The sequence below is a fragment of the Protopterus annectens genome, chromosome 5.part1 (genome assembly GCF_019279795.1).
Source record: "Protopterus annectens isolate FY-2018-M chromosome 5.part1, PAN1.0, whole genome shotgun sequence".
NCBI classification, from domain to species: domain Eukaryota; kingdom Metazoa; phylum Chordata; order Ceratodontiformes; family Protopteridae; genus Protopterus; species Protopterus annectens.
This window is the reverse complement of record NC_056736.1, coordinates 529,609,914-529,637,412: the sequence shown is the minus strand read 5'-3', so window position 1 is coordinate 529,637,412 and position 27,499 is coordinate 529,609,914. Positions and strand designations below refer to the sequence as shown.

Genomic DNA, 27,499 nt, shown 5'->3' with positions numbered 1-27,499 from the left:
CTCGATGTAAATATAACACCAGATACCCCATCAAGCACAAAAATGCTTAAGAATTTTTCAAAGATAAAATATTTCCCACCAAACGATGGTATAAGAAGTTTCAAACCCTCCCCTGAATGCAGATAACACGGACTCCTATGCATACGTGTAAACCAATGCCCTGTATAACCACTTATGCAGTTGTATAGAATCAGCTGTACCCGACTGGATTAAAACCAGGTCTTGCAAAAAAAAAAAAAAAAAAAAAAAAAAGCACACACAAGCCACCCTGGTAAACCCCTAGTATACACAAGGCTATACAACACTAGAAAGAAACCAGTGTCCAACAGCAAGTGGGAATATAAACAAATTAGAGATTCTTTTCAAGTCCTCCAAAGCTAATTATGAAGCAAAAATAGCCTCCCTAGCCAAGGATAATCGCAAAGCATTCTTTAAAACTACATCTGAAATCTAAAAGGGAATACCCAGCTATGCGCTGAACTGGTTGTGAATGGCACCACCTACACTCAACCGGAGGTAATAGCCAATCTGCTAGCTGACAGATCTGGTACAAAATTCACCCAGTCCCCTCCAATCATCCCCCACAGTATACCTGCCACCATTCCTCAGCCTATCATCTCAAGACAGGTCATCTTGGCACTCTCAAAGGCCAAAAAAACACCATCAATGGGACCAAACATCCCACGCTGCCTCTCAAACAACTTAAAACATGACCTAGCAGACCCAATTGGATCCCTGTTTAACCACAGCCCGCGAACTGGCTATGTTCAGATGGAATGGAGGACAGCAACAGTAATCCCTCTGCACAAAAGGAGAGCAGACGACTTAAGAATTATAGGCTCATAAGCTTGACTATCCTCATCTGCAAGAACATGGAAAGAATCACTGAAATTGCCACACCCAGTGACTACAGTGTCCTGCATATAGAGAGACAAAATCATAAAATATCAGGACCTGCAAGCAGAAACTACAGCAATGTGGAACAAGAACACCCAGATAAGTTCCAACAGTAGTAGGAGCAACAGGTCTTTTTTTTTTTTTTTTTTTTTAATAAAAGGGTCTCTACAATCATACACTACCAATAAATGTAACTCTATACGAATTGCACGTTGCAGATGCTGCGAAGAGCACTTTTGGCTGACAGAGTGAAATTTCATGAACTTTAATCGTACTTTGACTTGGGAATGGGGTCCATTCGTCACTGTATTAGAAACCCAAAAGATTTGGAGAAATTAAAAAAGCGAGAGACCTTATTAACAAGGACATAGATAATCTCCAAACTCTGGACCCACCCAGTTTGCATTCGTTAAAGGTAGATCATGCCTGTTAAAAGGGGTTGCTTGCTTTCCTTGATAAAAAAAAAAAAAAAAATCACCAAGGCCCTGGACGAGGGAAAGACAGTGTATACCACCTATCTTGACCTAGCCAGGGCATGTAACACAATCCCCCACTCAAGTATTATAGATAAACTCTCCCAATTGGAAATTAAACCCTACATTACCAGATGGGTATCCAACTGGCTCACCAACAGGACACACACTATCAAAGTGGGTGACTTCACCGCTAGCAAAAGACCAGTCACCAGTGGCGTACTACAGGGTTTTGTGCTGGGCCCCTTACTATTCCAATTTTATTTCTCGGAAGTCCAGGCAAACTTGGACAGCCTGCAAATTGAGAGCAATCGAGTCCCCCAACGATGTTACTGCAGACAGGGTTAACACAGACAAATGATTTGTACCAAAACAACGGATTAAAACCAAGTATATTACTATACCCTTTGAAAAGGCTGACATTCCTGCTAATTGCATTATAGAAAGAGCACCCCCCTAACTGTAGACCCAGTGGTATGTGATTTGGGTACTCAGGTTGATGGCAACCTGAGCTCTGACCACCACGTATCCACAGCAGTAAGGAAATCCTGTGTGGCACCATCTTGTAAGTAAAGACATCACATCTAGATCAAAGGCTGTCACAACTTCATTACACTCGGCCCTCATTGGGCCAATAACCAAAGTACAATGCTCTCTTTTGCATGTACCTCACCAGACACCTGCAACAACTGGAGAGACCATAAAGATTTCTCACCAAGTAATTACAGGGTACACAAAAGTCTTACATGGAAAAAAAACTAAAAGCCCTGCCACTGTATTTTGTCTCTTACAGGTTGACCTGTGCCTGGCTTGCAGGGCAGTTTCTGACCTGGCCCAGACAGAAATGCTACACATTTGTAAACCAAACTGCACGAGGGTCACTCGCTCCAGGGATCTTATCCTGGCCTTTAACATAACAGGTTATGCTAGAGGAGAGACAGATGCATCTTCCAGAGACGTTGTAGTCTCTGGAACAAGCTTCCAGTTCATGTGAAACAGAGCACCTCCCCAACCCCTTTCAAAGCACACCTTACACCAATACATGGGTGACTGCAAATTCACTCGTGGGGGGTGGGGGGTGGGGGGCTATGTCCCTCCTGGACAGAGAAAGTCATCAACTATCACAGACCCTTACCTCTGCGAACTTCACTTACCTAACTACTGACAATCGGGGCAACTCAGGATAAATATGGCTAAGCTTGTTAACGGCTCTACAACCGTTAGACTAGTAACCTTCTATGAACCTATAAATAACTATTTGCACCATAATCAATTATATCTACGAGGCCAAGGAAAAGCGTAAACTCATGGGTGCAATTTATAGATCTAAAACAAACTTTCGGAGAAATAAATCACTTGCTCCTGCATTAGGAATTCAGTAAATCTGGCACAACTAAAACAATTCAATGTATACCCTTAATTGTTTAGAAACACTCTGTATATGCAATTGTTGCGATGCATTTTGCCATTACCGCATCTAGGACTGCATCTCAACTATGTAATGCTGCCCAAATTAGAACCCATATAGTTTTATTTTTTTCATTGCAAAAACAGATACCAACACACACACACACACACACACACACACACACACACACTCTGTTAGTTTAGTTACATTTTTATTAAGCAGTCATGAAGACAGCAAGAGAGGGTTATTAAGAAATTTAAGTGATTAATAAACGGATTATGAAGATTACAGCACACCTAGAAATTACTTTGTGTTAGGTATGTGCTCCGTTATACTAGTTACTTTTTGCCTGCTTGAGAATATGTGCTTTTACCTAGGGACAAAGTATTAGGCAGCATCTCAGATTATGGGACCAAACATCACGGAAACCACAACATATTCCAAAATATAACATCTTAAGCAAAAGAAACTCTGCTGCAACTGACAATTTTATTTAACACTTTCATCTACTTGTAACAAGACTTCTCCAGAATAAAATAAATGTACACTCACTGTTAACTATCACACAGATCATGAGACTTTCAACCCAATTAAAATTCAAACGTTTAAAAGCAAAATTTCTTGCTTTTGCCAATTTGAGGATATGTCCTTTTACACAAGTACAAGATGTGCCAAATATGAGGTAGTGCCTTAGCATCTCGAGTCCAAAAATGGAAATGTTGTGGCCGGTGCTCTAAAGTGAGGATGTAAAAGCCACCACTATGGACTTGACATCTGAAGCACCCAGGAGAATATATATTTTTTTTTGGGGGGGGGGTCTGTTAAATGAATCTTACATCCTTTTTCTCAAGTTGTGGGTGGGTATTCTCAAATGTGAGTTGAGAAAGAGATGGAAAAATACCAGTTTAAAACATACAATCAATTAGGTATTACACATGTAATACTACTACTAATACAACCTGGAAATACAGAAAAAAGCTACTGTTTCCACGAAACACCCTCTCTTGACACACAGAAGTGTTTTCTCTCTGATCACAGACCCAGTGCGGTGTGCCTTTGAAATGTGACCAAATTAAAGGTAACAGCTCAAGAGTTTTCAATGTCCAAATGCAACCACTCAATTTCCGCTAAGACAGTTTCCAGGTAACTAACAACTTTCAAACAAGCAATGCCGATTATACTTCTCAAAATGTCTAAAATATTACTTAAAATCAATTGAGAGATTAGATATTTAAGCACAAAAACCTTTGAGAAAGCATTAAAATAAAATGTATCATAATCTTATGTATTAGAAACAACACAAACGAAATATAAATCAGATGCAGTCAAACAAGACAACACGGAAGAGGTACTCTGTAACGCAACATATCGTTAGTGTTGCAAAACGCATGCTCATGCATTCCAAAATAAGATGATATTGGGTGGGATCTGCACCTGTGCAAATCAATTCATCTCAGCCGCGAAACTTGCTACAAGACATGTATACACAACATGGTAAAATAAACAGTTTAAGCTATAAGCTACGGTTTTCTCCTAAAACACCATCTATTTCGATTACTATATCTTGCATTTCAAAGAAAGAATACTTCCAAAGTATAATTAAAACAATTTTTAATTCGAAAGGCAAGCCTACAAATACCAAAGTACCAACACACCCTTATTAGCCTCACAGAATCATCACTCTGTAACAAAAATGAGACAGCTGGCCTGCGAGAAGCGGGTACTACTAGCAAAAGAGTGACTGGAGAACAAAGTCAGGTAAACTAAGACAGGTTCCCCTCCCCCTCTTAAAAAAAACACATCTCCACTGCCAACTTTAACACCGACTCAAGGCAATGCAGATGTTTAATTGCTCACTGTCCATCCGCTCACTATCGGCCCGAAATTCATACCTAACTCCAGATCGTTTTCTGTCCATATTGGTCTCAGTCTAACAAACAGCCCTCTTTCACAGAAAGTTGCCACTAGGACTCACCCCTTCATCTTGGCGGCAGTAATAGCAGGGGTGGGAACAGCAACCCGTGAGATTGATTCTCGGGTAGCAGCCTAGAACACTACTTTTCCAGATCAAGTGTGAGAACTTATTTGCGCCTTACAGTTAAGCCCTACCCGCCGAACCCACGTGTAGAACTCCTCGTAAACCACACCACTGCCTGACGCACAGCAATTGCAACTACCCGCAAACTCGCGCACGGCCGAGGCACACCCACTTGACCTCTTACCCTCCACCATCACCGCGTCTTTCGGTTCCACCCTTCTGTCAAGTCAGCTGTGTTTCTGTGACTGTAACCACCTCACAACCCTATCTTACTGTGAGACACTTGTTGAATTATTTACGAATTACAGAACATAAATGAATTTATTGTTTATGTCATTAATGTCAATGCCATTAGCCTATTCATCATCAGATAAATACTACTGAATAATTAAAACTCGACCCCCCCCGAAAAAAAAACACTTGCCCACCCTTTTAACTTTATTAGTGTCACAGTCACATGACTATAAAGAGTTTGTGGGAAACTTAATTAATATAAGAAGTGTTGTTTTACAGATAAGTAGAACTTATATTTTCACATAGCTTAATTCGCTCTAGATTTACCCGCAGCTTAACAGAAACTGCTTCTTCGCAACTCGATTCCCATACTGCATCAGGCGTAACGTATTGTGCGTGGGGGTTGAGAGAAAATCAGCTGATTAGCCGGTGATCTCCACATTAAGGGAGATTTTGGGGTGAACGCTGTTGGCAATCGGTGAGCTGTAACTGGCGGAGTAAGGCGCTAAAGTGTGCTTATTTGGTAGGTAATGCCTGTCCTGTTTGATTTTAATGGAATGCTTGGAGTAAGTCTGATCCTTTATTAGTGAACTGGAATAGCATACATAATTCAGACAGTTACACTTAGTGTTATTTCTAGACTGAGTTATTTGGTATCTGAATTAGGCTATGATCTTGCTGGTGGTACGATTGGTGTTTGATGTCCGTAGATTCTGCCTAGCGAAGGCATGTCTACGGATGTTTACTTAGACCAGTTAATATAACCTAAACGACAGCATGCATATTCTGCCTTTGCTTGGTTTTCATTTAGCCGTATTAGTAACAATTATTGGGCATGTTTTGAAGAGGTCGATATATTTATTAGTCGTGATTTATGGTGACTCATGCACACGATATATTGCAAACTGTGCTATTGGTTTCTTGACCTTATTGTGTTACCTCTGTGTTGGTGATCCACTTGTCAGTCGCAATGACCCATGCTTTTCCTTTTGCAGGGATTATCATATTGATAACCATTCGCTATATTTGTTACAGAGACTCACAATGGCTGCCTGAAACATTCATATTATGCACTCCTCCCTACCAGTTTTTTTTCTTGCTAATGTTAGACTGCAGCACCTTTGCCCAGTAAGTGCATGTTATGTGTGCAGAGGACCAGCAGTAGCATTTCATTTTACTAGTTAGTAAATATTTCAAGGCTTTGCTACCCTCAAGTGACCATAGCAATTTCTGTAATACCGGAGGCCAAACCTGTCGGGCAGTGGTTCTGAAAGTTAAGCTGTGGCATGTACTTGAGTGTGACTACAGCTCTTCCCCCATAGTGGATCTGGTTGACAGCTGTAATTACTGCTACATGTACCCTCAACCCCACTTTTGGTACCATCCTTCAAAACCATTTTTGAAAGACTTCCTAGTCAAAAACTGGCTCTGTTTTGCCAAACATCAGGATAAACCGTATCCTTAAATGTGAACATGCATCTGTTCATACATCCTTATTCTTCTTTCTTCATTCCTATCCATTTCTCTCTAAATAAACCATAAGCATTCTTTTCCCTCTCCTTTTATATTACAATTCCCATTTGTATTGTACTAATTTACCTTTAATTTTTTCTATAAGCTGTCTAAAATTTCTCTATTAAATCTTTCATATAACTTGTGTCTGTTCTTAACCACACTTTCGTGTTGCATTTAATTTGGTATAATTATTTAAATACTGAAAAATTATTGTTAAAATATTTTTTAATACTTTGGAGATTTTTCTTTCCAGGCATGTGATGAAAATGGGCTCCTACCCAGTCAGTTTCCCAGTAATTAAATGTCAGTAAATACTGTGTCCATGTGTGTACATATGGCAGTGGACTGCCGCACTTCTTGTTCCATGTAATCTCTACAGTTACCCTATGCTTATAGCTTGAACTTTGCCACATACATGCAGATGATATGGTGCAATACCAGTGTGATGGCGTCTCAGTTACATATATTCCAAGACATGTGCCTTTGTCTCTTTTACAGCCACAGTGTTTTTTTTTTTTTGCTTGAGTACTTACTTTACAAGGCAAGACACCTTCCTTAATTCTGTATCTTGGTTGTGGTGTTCAGTTAGTCATAGGAAGTGCTGCACAAAATAGCAACTGTTTATATTGTGCTAAAAAGAGGTAGTTGGCATGGCAGATATGGTAGTAAAGGCAGATAGCACCACTATATTTGAATTTCTGTCTGTGCATGACACACTTTCTATACTTGGCACAAACTGTGCAAGTCACAGTGAGCACAGCGTATGATGATCTGTATGCTAGCGCATATGGTAAGTGTATACATATAGTACTGTGGTGCAGAAGTATGGTAAGTGACACATGATTCAAAAACATGCATTCTTGCAAGGATCTACCATGTTGCTCCTCAAGTGGACTTTTACTGTATGTCCATCGCTCTTCTGCAAACCTAAAGAGTAGGGATTCTGCATAGTGTGCAAGGGAGAGCAGAATTTTTTGTTCTTCCTGCACAGGGACCTCAAGGACTAGTTGCTGGGCCAATGTGATGGCCCTGTTACCCAATCAGCCAGTTATAGGTTCATCATAATTATGACCTGGAATGGTGCCCCTGTGACCTGCTGCAAGAGTAGAAGTAAAGATTTTTGGAGTGCTGTCATTGTCTTTTACTATACACAATTTTGTACATGGATGCTTAACAGTATGTGATTTGTACCAGCTTGATGGCATATAGGGACAGAACCCTGACTATGACCCAAGTTCAGTTTAAAATGCTCACAGGGAGGATGGGTTTTCTTGTGCTAGGAGGGAGAGAACATGCTGGGAGGACCTTCCCATGAGCTGTGGTGGAAGCTGGGGCTGAGGAGAAAGGACTGACCTATATAGTGGGTGGGGGTATGGAGAAAGTTAGCCACAGTAGCTAACCAAGTCTATGCTCTCAAGCTATAGCTCATGGTCAACCTTGCACACACTGGGAATGGTCAACCTTGCACACACTGGGAATGATGACAGCACATGGGGTTAGGTTTTGTCTAGCAAAAATCCCTCGCCAACTGCTGTACAACAGCACATTGCTTGACCCATCCTGCTCCACAGTGTGTTGGCAGATGCATCCTCCAGAGTCCTCTCGCAGAGTAAATCTGGGGACATTGTGTGCAAGGTGCAGTCCCAGTAGGGAGGCCCTTCTGATGTGTGTCACCCTGGGAGCATGCTAGACACAAGGGAATCTGTGGTGTTAGGACATTGGGAGCAAACATGGAGGGGGTTGAAGTCACTGGCATTGGGAAGGAAAAAGGTGTGTGTCTGTGTCTGTATGGAACTAACATGCTTCCCTTTGCAGATGCAGAGGGCTGCTGGCTGAATATGGTGAGTGATGGAAAAAGCAGGAACTCTGTAGATCACAGCATGTGTATGTACCTTTAAGAGGCATTTCCAGATGTAGGCACGTGCATATAAATAGTGAGCATGTGCAGGCAGCAGTGCCATTTTAAGAGCACAGCCAGAGTGTTAACATGTATGAGTGCGGTAGTCAGTCTGTTTATAATTTTGTTAAAAGCCTCATTTTTGATGTGTAATAAAGCTGCTTGAACTGAACCCAGAGTGTTTGTTTTATCCTGACCAGACGAGCAACATGGTGTTACAACCGGGATTAAAAGAGCAACTTCTTCAAGACATGAGGTGCAGAGTTGAAGGTGAAGCTAGATTAAGCTGGTTGAGTAAAACGGAGCTCAGACAAACAAAAAAGGTCCAGAAACAAGTTAAAGATAAAGAACACTGCACAAATGATTTATTTGGTGAAGAAAATGAAACTGTGCATTTATAAGCCACAAAATGCATTATTAATCAAACAAAAAGGCACAAACCGCATTATTAAACAAAATGTTTGAAACCATGATATTTGATAAAACTAGAAGAGATATTTATATGGGGCTCAGAATTACCTTTGGTTTGCATAATGAGCATGTTTGAAGTAAAATGGGCGCAAGAAAAGTATAATGACCATGATAAGAGATTAAAAAATTATGACGAGTACAGTAAAAGGGCAAATTAAGCTTAAAGACAAGCTGACTGCATGTGTTTTAGTAAAAGACAGTGTTTTGGGCACAGACTACTATTTCACATTGACATAAGCCATTCAAAGCACAACTAGAGTTGTTTGAAGTATCTCAGTGTGCAAAGTGTTTGCAGAGTATGTTCTTTATCATGGTGCAATTATTTCAAAAGAGTTTGCTGTGTGCAATGTATAGTTATATTGCAAAGTGCAGTCACAGTACAGCCATTTTGGAAAGTTTCTTGTGCTGTGTGCATTTATTCGCAGAGTGCTGCCATTTCATAGTGTTTCTTACACTGTACAGTTATTTCACAAAAGTACAGCCATTTTGAAAGGCTCTTTTATTGTATACAGTTTTATTTGCAAAATGTATTCATCTCTAAGTGTTTTACTCTGAGCTTCTTCCATTGTGTATAGTTTATTCGCAAAGTACAGTAATTTCAAAGTGTTTTTACGCTGATAAGGGGTGGTTTCACAAAGTACAGCGATGTTCTTGTGCTACGGAGACTTATTTGGCAAAGTGCACTTATTTGAAAGAATTTGTTGTGCTATTGGGCATAATTGCAAGTTCTGGCATAAAGTTCTGGCATATATATTTGTTGTGTGTATGTTCGTACATAATTTCAGTCACCTTCACTGCTGTGTGTTGATATGGCAGAGGGATTTTGCAGACCAGATCCGCTTGTGTTTGATATAATGTAGCAGAGAATTGGAGAGTATTTGAGCAGGAATATGACATTTTCATACAAGTGGCTTTTTCTGACAAAGATTCATGTACGGGGGCATTCATTTTACTTAGCTGGGTCAGAAGCTATTAGAGTGTTCATTTTGTGTATGCATCAGAAGTATATGCAGGGGAAGGGGAAAACCATCGTATTGTGGTACTGGCTGAATCAAGGGAGGACCCTGAGTGCTTAAAATGTAAATTTAGAGAAATGTGCAACCACCAGACAAATGTTACATTAGAGAAGCACTTATTTTATACAAGAGACCAAAAGCCAGGTGAAATTTTAGCAGCTTATATTCCTGACTTGAGAAATAAAGGCAAAACTTGCAGATCTGGTGATTTGAAAGAGTTAATAAAGGGCAGGCATGTGTGTGGTGTTAATAGTGCTGCAGTGAGAGCGATTTTGCTTCATGACTGTGATTTAAAGTTGAGCAAAGTCATAGAGATTTGTCAAATCCATTGGCTCACAGAAAGGCACACGGATATGTTTGCAAGTGATAAAAAGCATGGCTTTAACAGCTTCTAGAGCAAATGTAGACTATATGCAAGACATAGCAGCAGCAACCCCTACAGGTTTGGCAAGGAAAACCTGTAGCTTTCTAGGAAGTTCCAAGACTAGCTCATTTAAAAAGGGCATGCAAAGTGCAGTGTGAGTGAGTCGGCAAAACCCAAGTCAAGTCTTATTGTTAACTGTCGTAATTGTGGAGCCAGTTATGAGTCTAAAAGAGAAGTGCTTAGCATTTGGTCAGCAATGCCACAAGTGTTTAAAAAAAAAAAAAAAAAAATTTTGCAAATCAAGCAAGCCTCATTCAGCTAATAAGAAAAGTCACTCAAAAAGCCGTTTGATCATATAGAAAGCTGCAACCCTACTTACTATGTAGATGGTGTATCAATGGTCGGTGAAAAGGTTAATGCAGTAAATTTTGTTGGCAAAGAATGAAGTGTTTTTTTACTGTTCTGCTCAATGGCAAGCCCACGGAGCTCAAAGTAGACACTTGTTCAAAGTGTAATGTAATGCCAGCAGAAACATTTGTTAAAGTGAGAGCTGGTGTGCAATGTAATTTGGGAATTGTGCGAAGCTTGTTGCTTATGGAAGGGAAGAGATTAAAACTGAAGGCTCAGTAGTGCTTTCATGCTATTCAGCTGGGAGCAATTACAGTTTGCAATTTTATATAGTTATAAGACCTGTGCAGTCATTATTAGGTTTGAGACAGTTTGAGAATGAAATTGCTTTCTTTTAACAAAGAACTCCATCATGTAAACACGTCCCAGTTCCAGCGTCAGTGACACTATTTTCTCTGAGTATGCTGATGTGTTCGACAAGCTAAGCAAACTCCCAGTTATATACTCCAAGAAAGTAGACCCAGAGGTCAATTCAGTGGTCAGACCAGCAAGAATAGTTCCAATTGCTAAGCAGGACAAAGTCAAGGTCCAGTTAGACAAAATGGTGCAGTAAGGTGTGATTTGTCTAGTCACTGAACCAACTGAGTGGGTGTCTTCCATGGTAGCTGCTCAAAAGAAAAATTCAGATGAAATCAGAATATGCATTGACCCAAGAGACTTGAACAAGGCATTAAAGAGACCTCATCATCCTGTGTGTACAATTGAAGAGATTGCTGTTCTCATGCCAAATGCCATTATTTTTTCTATCTTGGATGCAAAGAGTTCATTTTGGCAAGTGATTCTTGATCGCAAATCTTGACTACTGACTACATTCTGTACTCCGTTTGATAGATTCAGATTCCTCAGGATGCCTTTTTGGAATAAATTCTGCCAGTGAATTCTTTCAGAGTGCAGTGGAGCAAATTTTGTTTCAGGCTACCCATGTGCAGTAATAGTTGATTTACTGGTTGGAGGCAATGGTGAAGCAGTGCATGACAGAAACCTCCGGGAAGTTCTGGACAGAACACGTGAAGTGAATTTTAAAGGTCAGTCCTCTGAAGTGCAAATTCAGACTACCAGAAGTTACTTGGGTCATTTATTCACCAGTACAGGCTTATAACCAGACCCTTCTAAACAAGCACCCATTCTTGAGATGCCATCTCCAGACAATATTCAAGTCTTACAGCGTTTGATTGGTATGGTTAGCTAGGCAAACTTCATCTCTGACTTTAGTGAGTTATCAGCACCATAGAGAGCTGAGATGCAAAAATGTTGCATGGTCATGGTTAGAACAACACCAAAGAGCATTTGATGACCTCAAATAGTAAATTGCTAACCCTCCTACATTAAGATACTAATGTCTACAAACCTTTCCTGCGTTGCTTTAAAATTCAGTCTTGGTGCAGTTGTTCTTCAAGAAGGCAGACTTGTTCCCTGTGCATCTAGAACTCTTACCCAAACGGAGATGCAGTATGCTCAAATTGAGAAGGAACTTTTGGCAATTGTGTTTGCATGTTTGAAGTTCCATGATTGTATTTTTGGCCGAGCTATCCAGATAGAAACTGACCATCAACCTCTAGTCCATTATTTTAAAGAAGCTTATGGATTCCGCTCTAGCAAGACTACAAAGAATGATGCTCAAATTGCAAAAGTGTAATTTCAAAATGGTTTATACAAGGGATAAACTTCTTTATCTGGCTGATATCTTATCCTGATCACCTAGAAATAGCATGGCACAGCTTGATGCAGAGAATTTTGAATTTGATGTCATGGAAGTGCATAATGTTTCTGCCATGAAACTTGATGAGCTGAGAGATCATACAAAGACTAATCCTAAGGCAAAGGCTCAACCACTTCATAAATGTAGGATGGCTGTCAAAGCAATCCTGTGTACCGCTAAAAGTGCAAACGTATTTTCCATATCGTCTACTCCGAGGCGATCTCTGCTTGACTTACAAAGCCATGTCTGACCCAGCTCTCTTAGAAGAAATCCTAATCCCTCCGCACCACACGCTCCAGAGACCTCTAACTCATTACCACAATCAGCAGAACATGTTGGAGGACAGGTTCATTACCCAGAGACTGCCCATGCCCTAGAATAGACTTCCCGTACATGTCAAGCAGAGCACCTCACTGGCCCTCTTCAAGAGAAATCTTTTTAGTGAATGGGAACTAGAAAGTTCACTCCGGGGATCACTGCATTGGCTGTACTTGATAGAGGTTCCGAGAACTAATGTCGGGCGGCACGATGCCAGGGCACTTCTATGGGCTAGGCTTGTAAAGGCTCCAGGGCCATTAGCCTAGTACACACCTATGAACCTATATAGAGATGACATGCTGATGGAAGATGCTATCATTTTGAAAGGTCCGAAAGTTATGGTTTCTACTTCCTTACAGCATGAATACATTCAGTTTTTGCACTGTGGCCACCCAGGTTTCGATTCTAGCAAAAGAACTGAGAGGACTAGTATTTTGGCCTTCTGTAGCAAAATACATTGATAAAGTGCTTTTCTTTAGTGTGCAACAGTACTAAGCCACATTTGCAAAAAGAGCCACTCCAGCTAAGCCAAATCCCTGAACTACCTTGGTCAACAGTAGCAACTGACACATTTCAATGGAATAATCAGCATTACTTAGTGTTGGTAAACTCTTATTCAAACTGGTTTGAGATCGATTTGCTACCTAACCTAACGTCCAATGCAATTATTACTAAGGTGAAACATCATTTCTCAATCCATGGTAGTCCACACCGTTATTTCTGACAATGGTTCTCAGTTTACCAGCCAATTGTTTCTGTGATTTTCTAAAGAGTGGGACTTTATCCACGGAAATAGTAGTCCTGAGTACCCACAGTCAAATGGCTTTGCTGAACGTGCAGTACAGTGTGCAGAGCAACTACTAGAGAGGTCGAGGTGTGACAATATCCATATCATCTTGAGTTTAATCAGTCACGGAAATATACCCCATGACAACCTACTGGGCTTGCCTGCTCAGAGACTTCTATCTAGGCAAACCAGAACAAACTTGTCTATCAGTTCTGGTTTGTTGGTGCCTAATGCAAAAAACGGAGCAATCAAAGCCCAACTTTTTGAGAAGCATTCTTTTCAGAAGTCCAGCTATGATAAAACAAGCCGATTTCTTCGTCCATTAAAAGGAGAGACAGTGGGGATGCAAACTGTGAAAGGCTTTGATCGAATTGCTGAAGTGAGAGGTACATGTGCTGAGCCAAGGTCCTACTTAGTGGAATCTGAGGTTCTAGAATATGGGAGAAACCACAGACATCTTCTTCCTGTATTGGATATGATATTGTAGTATCATACCTGTGACGGACTGTAGATCTCGGAGCAACCCTAACAATGTTCATAGGTTCATAGGTTCATACTAGGCTATCTGCCCAAGGGCATTTATAAGCCTAGCCCATAGTTATGTGGCTTTCGCCACCCCTTTAGTTTGAATAAAAACTATGCCTATCATTTTTCTGTGCCTCTGTCAAGCAGTGACACTGAAGTAATCCCTGGGGTATATCTGCGATCTCCCATCCATTGGTCAAGATTCCTCTTGAACAAGGCCAGCGAGGTGCTCTGCCTCACATGTACCGGGATTTTGTTCCACAGCATAGGGAGTCTCTGGGTGATGAATCTGTCCCTCCAGCACGTTCTATTTATAACCATGTCAAGGTTTAAGTCTCCGCCCTTGTGGTTCTGAGGGATCTAGATTTTTGAGGTGAAGCATATTCATCAAATCTGGGTTTGACATGGCCTTATATGTCAGGCACAGGTCACCTCTGAGCAAGCGGTATGAGACTGAATAAAGCTGGAGTTCTTTCAGTCGGGCAGCATAAGACATATTTTGAGACCCTTTATCCTTTTGGTGAGGAACTTTTGGGGCCTTTCAAGCTGCATCAGGTGTCTGGTCAGATACATTCGAACGGGCATTGTACTCAATCATAGGTCTAATGAGTGATGAGTACAGGGGACGATGACCTCCCTTGATCTAGATGTGAATCCCTTCATGATCAGGTGGGCGATATAGAAGGTTTTCCTAACTACTTTAGCAACATGAGTGTCAAGCGAAGACTACTGTCAACTTGGGTCCCCAGATCCCTGATGACTTTTCTGTGCTCAGTGGATTGTCACCTATATGGTAGCTAGGGGTAACCTTGTTTTTCCCGAAGGGTATGACTATGCACTTTTTGGCGTTTAACTTCAGGCCATGGCTCTGGCACCAGTTATCCGTTTCTGTGAGGCCCTTCTGGAGGATATCTGTGTCAGATGTGTTTTCGACTATGGCACCCAGTTTGCAGTCATCTGCAAACTTTGTCAGCCATAACCCTCCTGTGTTTGCTTGTACTTCAGAAAAGTAGATGCCGAACAAGAGTGGACCCAGGACTGAGCCCTGTGGGACACCACTTGTGACAGGCTTTGAGTCTGACATGGCTCCAGCAACTCTGACCCTGTGGGTTCTGTCGCTTAGCCAGTTTGCAACCCATCTTGTGATGTATGGGTTTACATTCAAGCTGATGAGTTTTTCGATGATACCTGAGTGGGGTATTGTGTCAAGGCCTTTGCCAGGTCGAGGTAGGCTGTATGGACTGCCTTTCCCTCATCAATGGCCTTGGTGACTGTCTCGAAAAAGTCAACCAAGTTTAAGAGGCAGGATCTGCCTTTGACAAAGCCAAACTGGGTTGGATCCAAAGTCTGCAAGTTCCCTATGTCTTTATTTATGAGTTCCATTATGATCCTCTCCATGGCTTTGCAGATAAGGCTTGTCAAGCTAATGGGGCGGTAATTTCCAGGGTCTGTGGAGGCACCGCCCTTATGAAGTGGGACCACAGTCGCCGTCGCCACTCCTTGGGTACGTATCCTGAGGTGAGGCTAAGATTAAACAGCTGTCCTAACTGTGGGTTTAATTCCTCGTTGAGTTCATGAAGCACACAGCCGGGGACACCATCCCGTCCCATGGATGCTGTGTTTTTTGCCTTAGTGAGGGCAGTTCTCACCTGGGCGTTGGAGATGTTTGGGGGCTACAATCCTCTGGAATAGATATCTCTCCTTTTGGGGGAAGGGGAGAAGTTTGCACTGAACCTGTCAGCCAGTATGTTAGCAATGTGTGTAGGTTCAGTAATTTTCACATCATTTTGAACTAATTCTGAGCATATCTGGGAGTTTCCTCCTAGGTTTCTAACATAGCTAAAGAAGGCCTTATGATTGTCTTTAGAGTCCTTGGCGATTTTTCTCTCAAAATTTGCCTTGGATGATTTTATGAGAGCTCTTAGTTTTTACTTATAATGATCAAAGGTGTCTTACCTTTCAAGGATTTTGCTCTATCTTGTAGTAGCTTCCTCCTTTTGTTGTAGAGCTTGTTTATGGCTGGGGTCCACCAGACTGGACGCTTGCCTTTGGTACAGAGAGTCTTAGTTTTGTTTGGGATTGCCTGATCCATGCAGTCCTGTAGGTGCTGGTAGAAGGCATTTGTAAGTGATTCAGCGGTTTGAGTAATGTTTACCACTGGCTCAGGGGCCTTAAAGGAGACCACACTAGTTTTTAGAAGTGTGAAATCGGCTTTTGAGAAGTTTTTCACTGTGGTCTTTTTGTTTCAGGTGGGGCGGGATGAGGACCTCCAGCGAGATTAGTTTATGATCTGATCTCACCAGTGAGGGGTATACTTCGGTGTTGAACATTTTGATCCCATGTTCGTGATGATGAGATCAAGTATGTTTTCACCTCTTGTGGGGATGGTGACTAGTTGTTCCATGGCATTTGAGTTTATGAACTCCAGGAATCTTTGGGTTAGAGTGTTCGGGCTTGAGTAGTGTTCCCAGTCTATATTAGGGTAGTTGAAGTCACCTAGTATGATGGTGTTTGGAGATACATTTATCCCTCCAATGTTTTCAGGAAGGCCATGTGAGGTTCCTGAGTTTGAGAGGGTGGCCTGTAACATGCTACAAATTGCAGAGCAGTCTTGCCTATGGTTAATTGCACCTGGATGGTCTCAGATGCATCGTGCGTTGCCACCAACCTTGAGGTGTGGGTGTCCTTTATGAATATGGACACCCCCTCCTTTCTTGGTGTTGTCCGGATTTTGGGGCGGAACGTATGATATGAGGTGAAACCTGTTAGTGCTGGGGTGCTCTCAGGAGCCTTGAACCAGGTTTCTGTCACAGCACAGACATCGATGTTCTCCATATTGAGAAGGGCCTTGAGTGCGTGCATCTTGAGATTGAGACTTCTGGCATTGAGCAGCATTACCCTTAGTTTTTTCCCTTTTTGGTGTTCTAGGGTCGTAGGTTTAGAATTTGAGCCTTGCCTAAAAAGGCACTATGGGGGTGGCAAGAGCCTTTGCCAATATCCGAAGCCCAGGGTGACAGGTGCAAGCCGTCCCTTGAAACAGCGTGGCTTGTCCAGCATGTCATCCCAGGCAGACAGACATTGGATCCCCTTTGAATGACACCAGAATTTAAGCCAATTATTAAAGCTGATCATCTTATCACTGTATTGTGGCATCATTCTAGGTGAAGGTAGGATACTGCTCAAGGTCAGGGTCATACCTGCCTGGGCTACATAATCAGAGAGCTCCTCGGCGTCCCTTTTCATGTAGTCCAAGGAGTGCGTCTCAGGTCGTTGACACCAGCGTGGACAATGACTGAGTCGTACTTGTACCTGCTGTTGAGAGACCTGAGTGCTTGCGTTATGTGGCGGATTCTAGCGCCCGACAGGCAGCTTACTGTGACCTTCTCCTTACTCAGTCTGGTGAGCGGGACGTCAGTGTGTCTGACTATGGAATCACCAATGACAAGTGTGTCTGGCATTTTGTTTGGCCTTAAGGGCTGTGACTGTTTGACACTCTGACTGTGTGGTCTATGTGTTGCATGTGTTGGGTCGTGAGGTGGTATTTGTTTGGGTGTCTGCTTTGGTGGCCTCTGCTGTTTTGGTAAATTTTTGACCAGAGCCTCCGAGTATGTCTTTGTGTGAGTATGTGTATGATTTGAAGTTGTGATGGTACCATGTGTGACTGGGTATGTATTGTGTGTGGTTGCCTTCTCCTCCTGTCTGGTCTTGCCAGTCCTATGTTGAGAGAGCTCAGCCTCCAGTTTGGCCGTATAGTTGCATCTCTCGCATGTATTTGTGTTTTGTGGGAGAAGGAGAGGATTGTCTGTGTACATGAGGCAATTGTAACATTGCCTCAATATTCCCAGGTTCACCAGTTGAGCTGGAGAGGACACTAGCAACTGATCCCTCGACATACTAGAAGTAGTAGATAAAGAACTTTCAAAGGACTCCGGGGAAGTGGGTTTTGGGCTGGTGGGGTACTATCTATAATAAGAGTGCTTTATCAAGGTGCAAGTACTGTAGGAGTAAGTGCTAGGCTTTACAGATGGAGAATAGTCTACTTGGGAATCAAGTAGAGATGAACTTTTCAGTTATAGGATATGCTGGTTAGATCAGCAGTACAGTTTAGCGTGTTTTATAGCAGGGGCTGAAGGGAGCTAGGAATTGGCCCAAAACGACCAATGGACTACTAGTTTCTGGGTGAAACTTCACGAAATCGGACAAAAAAGGCGCTCAGTGCTTCCCACTCCCACTGGTAAGCAAAGAAACTTCCCTCCTTCCTAATAAGGCAATGGATCAGTAACAGGAACTAAAAACAAAGCCCAGGGATCAGCAACTCTGAAACTGGACTACTCTAGTTCAGTAAAGTGGGAAAACAAGAGTTTTTTTGTTTTATTACAGAGATAAGGAAAAAAACAGACAGTAAATGCTATAAATGCTGTAAATCGGCTAGCGCACTTTAGTGTGTAGCCTACAGAAACAATTTGCAACAATTAGTAACTTAAAGTGCAATAAACAGTGTAAAATGCAGAAATCACTTAAAGTAGCAGTAAAACAGGCGAAATGCAGTCGCTAGCTTAATAACAGTGGGAAAGCCACAAAAATACTTATATCTGGTAGAAAGTCACTCTTTTAGCTCTCTGCTGCTTGGATCACTCTGCAGGCCACCACGAGGATCTGTGCAGAGTTGGTACAAGCTGGAAAACACGTGTTTAGCGTGTTTTATAGCAGGGGGCTGAAAGGAGCTAGGAATTGGCCCAAAACGACCAATAGACTACTAGTTTCTGGCTGAAACTTCACCAATTCGGACAAAAAAGCTGCTCAGTGCTTCCCACTCCCACTGGTAAGCAAAGAAACTTCCCTCCTTCCTAATAAGGCAATGGATCAGTAACAGGAACTAAAAACAAAGCCCAGGGATCAGCAACTCTGAAACTGGACTACTCTAGTTCAGTAAGGTGGGAAAACAAGAGATTTTTTTTTTTTTTTTTTTGAAGAACATGTCTTGAGTATCCATTACCGTTCCTGATGTCCTAGTTGCCCTCAAAGATGAACATTCCTTTAGACAGTCCCGTTGCTAGATCCAATCATGACTTTTATGTTACACAATCAGGTTGTATTTCTAGTCCTAGTGTAAAATACACAGCAACCTGGACATGATTGTTTTATGTGTCTAATTTTGTATGATTGCATGTCAAATTACTTCTGCATAATTGCATGTCAAAAGGTCATTTCTGTAAATTGCATGCCATTGAATACTGTCATTTCATATATGTACCATTTCTTAGAGGGAGGATGTAGATCAGAGCCTATGTATGTACCGTGAAGAAGCATTTCCAGATGTAGGCATGTGCATATAAATGGTGAGCATGTGCAGGCAGCAGTGCCATTTTGAGAGAGCAGTCAGAATGTTGACATGTATGAGTGTGGTAGGCAGTCTGTTTGTAATTTTATTAAGTTACAAAGCTTCATTTCTGATTGTGTGTAATAAAGTTGCTTGAACTGAACCCATGAGTGTTTGTTTTATCTTGACCAGACAAGCAACATGGTGTCACAACTGGGATTAAAAGAGCAACTTTTTCAAGACCTGAGGTGCAGAGTTGAAGGTGAAGCTAGATTAAGCTGGTTGAGTGAAACGGAGCTCAGACAAACAAAAAAGGGCCAGAAATGAGCTAAAGATTACGAATCCATGAATGTTCACTTGTTTTATTCTGACCAGACGTGTGACAAACTCCTCTTCAGAGAGGTGTCTGTGTGTTCTGTGCCAGAGGAGTGCTCAAATGCAGTTTTGTTTGTAGCATGTACATGTTATAATTTGTACTTGCTATGCCATCTTTCTAGAAGTCCACTTGTGGAAGAGCAGGAGGAGATGCTGTGATCCTCACTGTCTATCAGCAACTGCTGCTACAGGTGTTGGTTAGCCTGTCATGATTGGGGGGACCACCCCTGCTGGAGTTGACATAGAGGGGGTGACTGGTGCTGTCCCTGTTTGCCTCTTAGTATTGAGAGTGAAGGCTCCACTCCTGAAGGTGGACTAAAGGAGTCTGCAGTGGTATTGTGGTGTCAGTTGCAGGGGTACACTGGCAACCGGATGCTCACTTAGTGTGGAGGGTCTCTTAGCTTGAGTGGTAATCACATGACCAACAGGCCCTGCCAATCGGGTTTCCATAGGAGCAATATGTCCATTACATAAGCCTCCCAGATGAGTGATGTCTAGATTTGTTACCCTCTGGACCAGCCTGGAATTTAGGCATGCCAAGTGCCAACCTTGTCCCCCTTCATTCTTTGATCATTGTCCAAGCCTCCCTATCACCAGCTGTCCACTCTATGTATGTGTCAGTCCACAGTCTTTTCCAGCTTTTTTATGTGTACTGAACCTGTCTTTTTTTTGTTTCTGTATTCTGTTTGACCTTCCCAGCTCCATGCTAAATGCTGTTCTCTGGCTATATAGCCACCTCTCACTACCTTCTGTGCCTACCCATCATTTGTATCCGTTACAGAACAGGCTGTATCCTCCACAAAAAAAACTCCCCTCAACTTTCCTGTGTTATGTCTACCATAGCTCTGTTTGTTCTCCACTTCCATGCTTTATACCCTATTTCCTCCTCACTTATGTTGAACAGGGTTGCACACCCACATTGGTTTCTTTGTTGGCTGATGTGTCACCTTTCTTCTGGAGGTAAAATATTATCTGTAGCTAAGTCAATGCATAGTGCTCAGGGCATGCACTGACTCCACTGCTGTAGTCTTACTTAGCTCTGTCGTGCACGCTACAGTGTAACAGCATTGTACTTTTCATCGCATAATCATTGCATCTATTTCTTATGTGGTCCTTTGCTTAGTATGCACGAGCTATCCTCTGCTTGCTAAAGCTCTCATTCGGTCTCTGCTTTGGGCAGTGATCTCCTTGAGCATTAGTATTGCACAGTTGTGCACTGTTTGATTACTGGCCATGCAGTGGGATGGGAAAAATACTAAGTGTAACAGTAGTGATCATGTGAAATAACCAAAGTTATGCTCTGTATAGGCAGTGTAATCACTGGTTACACTGAATCTTCAAGATTAGGGCTTCCTTAACTTGGCCCTATAGTTGTGTGATCTTGGGGGAATGTTATATTAGTTAGGGGAGTTTTTCACTCCCCCAACATCCTTTATGGAATAGCAGACCCATTAACAAACTTAGTATGTAACCGTGGCAATGTGGATCTTACTTTAAACAGGAAGGTGTTTACTTTTAGATAGACAATTCTTGACTTGATGTTGAAATTGGTTGCATTGTCCTTACTCCTCGATCTACTATTTACTAATGTTACGTTGCATGAGTGTTTTGAGAATTTGTACAGGTTAGAATGGTTTATTATCGGCGCGCACTGGCTAGTCTGTCAGCTTGCCACTTTAATTTGATAATTCATATCCATTCTATCATAATTGGTTAAATATCGTAAGTGAGTCAAGTTTTTTATCTTTACTCAGGGAAAGAAGGCAATATATTATACATTCCTATATAAACCACTATAATGTGTTATCAATTCATGTCTGCATTCTTTTCTTTTTTTTTAATCCTTTTGTTACCTTTATGGGGCTGGTCCTTTGAGCTGAAATTTTTCATAGCAGAAGATATTCTCCACACCTGGCTGGTTTACTGCATGTCTGGAAAATAATCTTGCCCCAGGTAAGCTCTAATAAGTTTGAGGAGCTGACTGGCACAAACTGGTTCATCTTTTGCATAGCTGTTTTACTAAACTTCCTAATAAAGTATTTTTGCTATTTGTGAATTTACTGACAAGTCTAATATAAAAAAACAGTTTAATAGCATTTAAAACTACTACCGAATCAATAGACTGAAAAACGCTATTGATAGGATACCTTAGAAGTGAGCACGAATCCAGCAAGCAATGATACCACCAGTTTAATGAAAGTATAACAGCATATATTTCAAAAACATATCAGATTTAGTGCTTTCATCCACTGTAATGTGGACTTCTTCAGAATAATTTAATTAATCAATTAGCTCCTTTTATATACTTTCTGGCGACTAATTAAAATTTCTTTCCTTTAAAAAGACATGCACAATAAAAACATTTTTTTGTGTGTGCCTATATCCTGCATTTGATAAAAACTCAATTATCTAATTGAGTGGATATCCCAATAACATTAACTCTTGTTCTTACTATACTAATTCATTCTAAAAAAGCATAAAAACATATAAATATCATACTTTTCATTCTCCTTTAAAAACACTAATCAAAAACATGATTATAGTGATTATATAAACTCTTGTACTGCTAATTACTTCACAACATTTGATATTTACAATGTATGACGTGATGAAAAATAGAAAAAATACAATGGTGTTCTATTTCATGAATAATGGCTCAGTACAAAGATAAATATTTTGGTATATTAATACATAAATTATCTCAGACACATACTTGTATGTCTCTTTCACCAAAATAAATTTATTGTATATTGGTTTCTTGAATGATCTTTTACTATTATTCTACATTCACTATGTGTCTCTCTGCAACATGGGTTTTATAGTTATGTAGTCATTTAATCCTGGTGCAGCTGAGGCATCTGTTAAAATTTGTCATCTCACTTCTCTTTCTCCTAAGATGGCTTTGTGATTGCCTTCTCTATATCCCATCTTTAGCTGTTCTAATATAGCAAATCGGAATTCATGACTATCCCCGTGTATTGCAACTTGTCTAGAAAGTGCATTAGTGCTGTCATTTTTTCTAATAGCATATACATGATCGTATATTCTTTTTTTTTTTTTTTTAAACATTCTTTCTGTCTTTCATATGTAAAAGCTAGGACAGGTCAAACACTTATACCAGGAATATCATATATATGGCTTACAGTTTCCATACTGGAGTACTATCTTGGTCTTGTTTATGTTTTCCAAGGTAATACCTTCTTTTTCAAATATGGCATGACACTGTCCACAGCTTCCACATATTTGTTCCCTTTCTCTGCTGATCAATTTCCCTTGCTTTCATATTAATTCCCATTTTATAAACTAATAGAGGGGTCTCTCCTACTATATTCTTTATTTCATTATCTACAGTGAGGATGTTCCAATGTTTACTTAGTATGTCTTTTATTTGTTTTACCTGAGGCTTATATTCCAATATGCAAGCTCTGTTGTATTTATCGACTCCATTCACTATTGGCCTATCTAATTGTTTGCCTAAAACTGATGTATATTTAGGTTCATAGGTAAGTACTAGGCTATCTGCCCAAGGGCATTTATAAGCCTAGCCAGAATTTGTTGGCTTTCGCCACCCTCTTAGATTAGTTCCCTGTGCCTCTGTCTAGCAGAGCCATTGGTTCCCTGCGTCACTGTCCAGCAGAGCCACTGCAGTGAGCCCCGGGGTAAATTTTCTGTTTCCCATCAAGGTTTCTCTTGAAGAGTGTTAGTGAGGGGCTCTGCCTGATGTATATTGGTTCATAGGTTGATACTAGGCTATTTGCCCTAGGGCATTTATAAGCCTAGCCAGAGTGTGTTTGGCTTTCGCCACCCTTTTAGATTATTTGACTGTGCCTCTGTATAGTAGGTCACAGAAGATAGCCCTTTTAAAGTTAGTTTACTGTGCCTCTGTGTCTAGTAGGCACACAGAAGAGATCCCAAGGGTAAACCTACGATCTCCCATCCACTCGTCAAGATTTCTCTTGAAGAGGGTCATTGAGGGGCTCTGCCTAACATGGATTGGGATTTTGTTCCTGAGAGAGGGGAGCCTCTGGGATATGAATCTGTCCCTCCAGCATGTCCTATTTATGTCTGTGCTGAGGTTTAAGTCCCTGGAGCGTGTAGCTCTAAGGGATTTGGATTTCCTGAGGTGGCGCATGTCCATTAATTCTGGGTTGGACATGGCTTTATACGTCCGGCACAGATTGCCTCTGAGTAGGCGGTAAGTAACTGAGTAGAGCTGGAGTTTCTTTTGCCTAACTGCGTAGGGCATCTGTTTGAGTCCCTTGATCCTCTTGGTGAGGTACTTTTGTGGTCTTTCCAGTTGCTGCAGGTGTCTGGTAAGGTACATCCCAAATGGGGCATTGTATTCAATTATGGGCCTGATGAGTAGAGGGGCACAATGACCTCTCTTGATCTAGATGTAAACCCTTTCGTGATAAGGTGGGCTATATAGAAGGTCTTTCTAACCACTTTGGCAACGTGATTGTCAAAGGAGCGATTGCTATCTACTTGGGTCCCCAAATCCCTAATTACTTCTTCCATATTTAATGGATTTCCACCTATGTGGTAATTTGTGGGCACTTTGTTTTTCCCAAAGGGGATGACTATGCATTTTTTTGGCATTTAGCTTTAGGCCATGGCTCTGGCACCAGTTATTTGTCTCTGTGAGACCCTTTTGGAGGATGCTTGTCAGTTGGCGAGTCGATTATGGCACCCAGTTTGCAGTCATCTGCGAACTTGGTCAGCCATAGTCCTCCTGTGTTAGCCTGTACCTCAGAGAAATATATACCGAACAAGAGAGGTCCCAAGACTGAGCCTTGTGGGAGGCCACTTGTAACTGGTTTAGAGTCTGACATGGCACCTGCTGCAATTCTGACAATGTGGGTTCTATCCCTGAGCCAGTTTGCAACCCATCTTGTGACATACGGGTTGATATTTAAGCTGGTGAGCTTATTTATGATGCCCGAGTGGGGTATTGTGTCGAAGGCTTTTGCGAGGTCCAGGTAGGCTGTGTGGACAACCTTCCCTTCATCTATGGCCTTGGTGACTGTTTCAAAAGAAGTCGACCAGGTTCAAGAGGCAAGATCTGCCCTTAACCAAGCCGAATTGGGTAGGATCCAGTGTTTGGAGGTTCCCAATGTCTTTGTTTGAGTTCCATGATGATACTCTCCATAGCTTTGCAGACCAGGCTAGTCAGGCTTATAGGGCGATAGTTTCCGGGGTCTGTTGTGGCACCACCTTTGTGGAGTGGGACCACTGTTGCTGTACGCCATTCCTTGGGTACATATCCTGTAGTAAGGCTGAGCTTGAACAGTGACTTTGTGAGGGTTCAGTTCTTCTTGGAGCTCATGTAAGATGCAGCCCGGGACACCGTCCGGTCCCATTGATGCTGTGTTTTTTTACTTTGGAGAGGGCAGCTCTCACCTGCGCATCTGTGATGTCAGGGAGGCTACACTCTTGGGATAGACATTTGTTCTTTTGGGGGGGGGAGAAATTTGCACTAAACCTGTCTGCCAGGATGTTGGCAATGTCTGTGGGTTCAGTGTATTTTTTGTCATTTTGCACTAACTCAGAGCATATCTGGGAGTTGTCACCCAGGTTCCTGACATAACTAAAGAAGGCCTTGTGATTATCTTTAGTATCTTGTGCAATTTTTCTTTCGAAGCTGGCCTTAGATGATTTTATGAGGGATCGTAGTTTCTTGCTAGTACTGATCAGAGATGCCTTCCCTTTTTGGGATTTTGCTCTATCATGTAGTAGCTTCCTCCTTCTGTTGTATAGCTTATTTATGGCTGGGGTCCACCAGGCAGGTCTCCTGCCTTTGGAGGAGTGAGCCTTGGTTTTATTTGGGATAGCACGATCCATGCATTCCTGTAGGTGTCCATAGAATGTGTTTGTAAAGGATTCTGCGGTTTGGGCCATACTTTCCACTGGCCCGGGGGCTTTGAAGGATTCCACCTCGGTTTTGAGAAGTGTGAAGTTTGCTTTTGAGAAGTTCTTCACCTTGGCTGGGGGTGGGGACGGGATATGGATGTCCAGTGAGATTAATTTATGGTCAGATCTTACCAATGAGGGGTATACCTCTGGTATGGAACATAGAGTCCCCCCATGTTGGTGATGATCAGGTCCAATATGTTTTCCCCTCTTGGAGTGGTGAGCAGTTGTTCCATAGCATTTGAGTGTATAAATTCTAGGAACCGTTGGGCGAGGGTGTTTGGGCTTGAGTAGTGCTTCCAGTCTGTTTGGGTAAGTCCAACGAACAAATATCGAAAAACCAAAAACTGCTAAAAGTGCGGACTGCACACAATAAGAGATCGCTGGTAAAAGCAAACCACAACTTTATTGTTGCGAAACACAATACAGATAAATCCTGATAAAAGTGAGCGCTTTCGGCAAGTTAGAATAACCCGCCTTCATCAGACATACAATGAGACAAGGGCAAGAGATCTTATACTTAACAATTAAAAACAGCAACCCAATGGTATTAAAGTGCATTAGCTGATTAAAGAAGCTCCATAGAGACCTTAAAGGAGTATGAGTTTCTCAATGCAGTTAAAAAGAAGCTCCGTAGGCAATAGGAATTTCCATACAATAATGGAATGAATTGTAATGAAGCCTTATGGACTAGGTAAGTGTACTTTAAATAGAAACACTATAACATGACAAAACAACTAATACATTGAAAAACTCTAAGTGACAGCAAAACACAAAATTTCTGTGCTAAAATGAACAAACATGATGATAAGTAATGGAAGAATGAAGTCAGTGCCTAGTTTGTTGACTAGACGAGATCATAAAAATGGTAATCCCATGGTTTGTTACCATGTTAAGTGCTTAAATTAAGTCCTAAAATACGTAGATGCTCGTCCGCATAAAGTCATGCGGCAATAAAATGAACAAGAGCACCAAAGTTACTGCACGGCTGTAAAGGGACACCCTAAGAGGTCCGATGTCCGCCTGTGCACTTAGTCAAATACTGCAGTAAGATGTTAAATCAAACAACCAGAGGAAACCATTCACAAAACACATATGTGTATATTTGTGTATGTGCAGCAGGAGGAAATCAAAACTAAATTGCGCCTGGAATCAGCACTATCAAAAATTAAACAACAATGCAAACTCATGGTTAAACCTACTACATCGCAGGACAATAGTAAATAAGCCTTCAATGACACAAGAGGTTGAGTAGACAAGCATACTTGGAAATGCAAGTCAATCAAATTAAACTTAAAATAAATACAAGAGATACTAGAGTAAATAACTATATGGGGTTTTTACTTATTGTGAGAAAGCCATTTTAAAACGCACTTTATTGACAAACCCTCATTAATACCAGGGAATATGTGAGCCCTGGTCCTGATCTGCCATAGCAACTCATCGATTTCTAAACGTAATTGCCATGGGCCACCCCTGATATCGATATCTCTCTGTTGTAAGACAAGGAAATGGAAGGAATGTCCAGTATACTCTAAGCAGTGTCTAGCTAGGGCGTTGGTAACATCTTCTTTAATGATGGCATGTTGATGTTCATAAATTCTGCTTTTTAGCTTTCTCTCGGTTTTACCGATATAGAACGCCTTGCAGAGGTCACAGAGTGCTACATAAGTCACTGCCTTGGACTCACAATTGTGATGTCCAGTGACCCTGTATTCCTTGCCATTGATGGTAAACTTGTTCACTGCCTTGATGTGTTTACATTGGGAGCATGCTCCACATCTAAACATAGCATTAGGTCTGTTAGATCTATGATGTGGTCTTCTTTCTAAAATACTTTTCAT

The 27,499-nt window shown here is 41.5% G+C and overlaps 1 protein-coding gene and 1 long non-coding RNA gene across 5 annotated transcripts in view; one reads left to right on the top strand and one right to left on the bottom strand.

Annotated features, from left to right (window-relative positions):
• Nucleotides 1-4,918, bottom strand: part of NAA50 (N-alpha-acetyltransferase 50, NatE catalytic subunit) — a 328,119-nt gene extending 323,201 nt beyond the window's left edge. For 2 of the 4 annotated variants that reach the window (XM_044073146.1, XM_044073147.1), the window contains exon 1: nt 4,671-4,918. In XM_044073146.1, coding sequence (XP_043929081.1) covers nt 4,671-4,696 — 26 coding nt within the window. In that variant the 5' untranslated portion in view covers nt 4,697-4,918. The remainder of the gene's footprint in view (nt 1-4,670) is intronic. The other 2 variants (XM_044073148.1, XM_044073149.1) reach the window with 1 other exon arrangement.
• A 158-nt stretch (nt 4,919-5,076) lies between these two features.
• The window catches only part of LOC122803508, a 159,072-nt gene continuing 136,649 nt past the window's right edge, over nt 5,077-27,499 (top strand). Inside the window, exon 1 of the long non-coding RNA XR_006365125.1 lies at nt 5,077-5,573. This is a non-coding gene — a long non-coding RNA (uncharacterized LOC122803508). The remainder of the gene's footprint in view (nt 5,574-27,499) is intronic.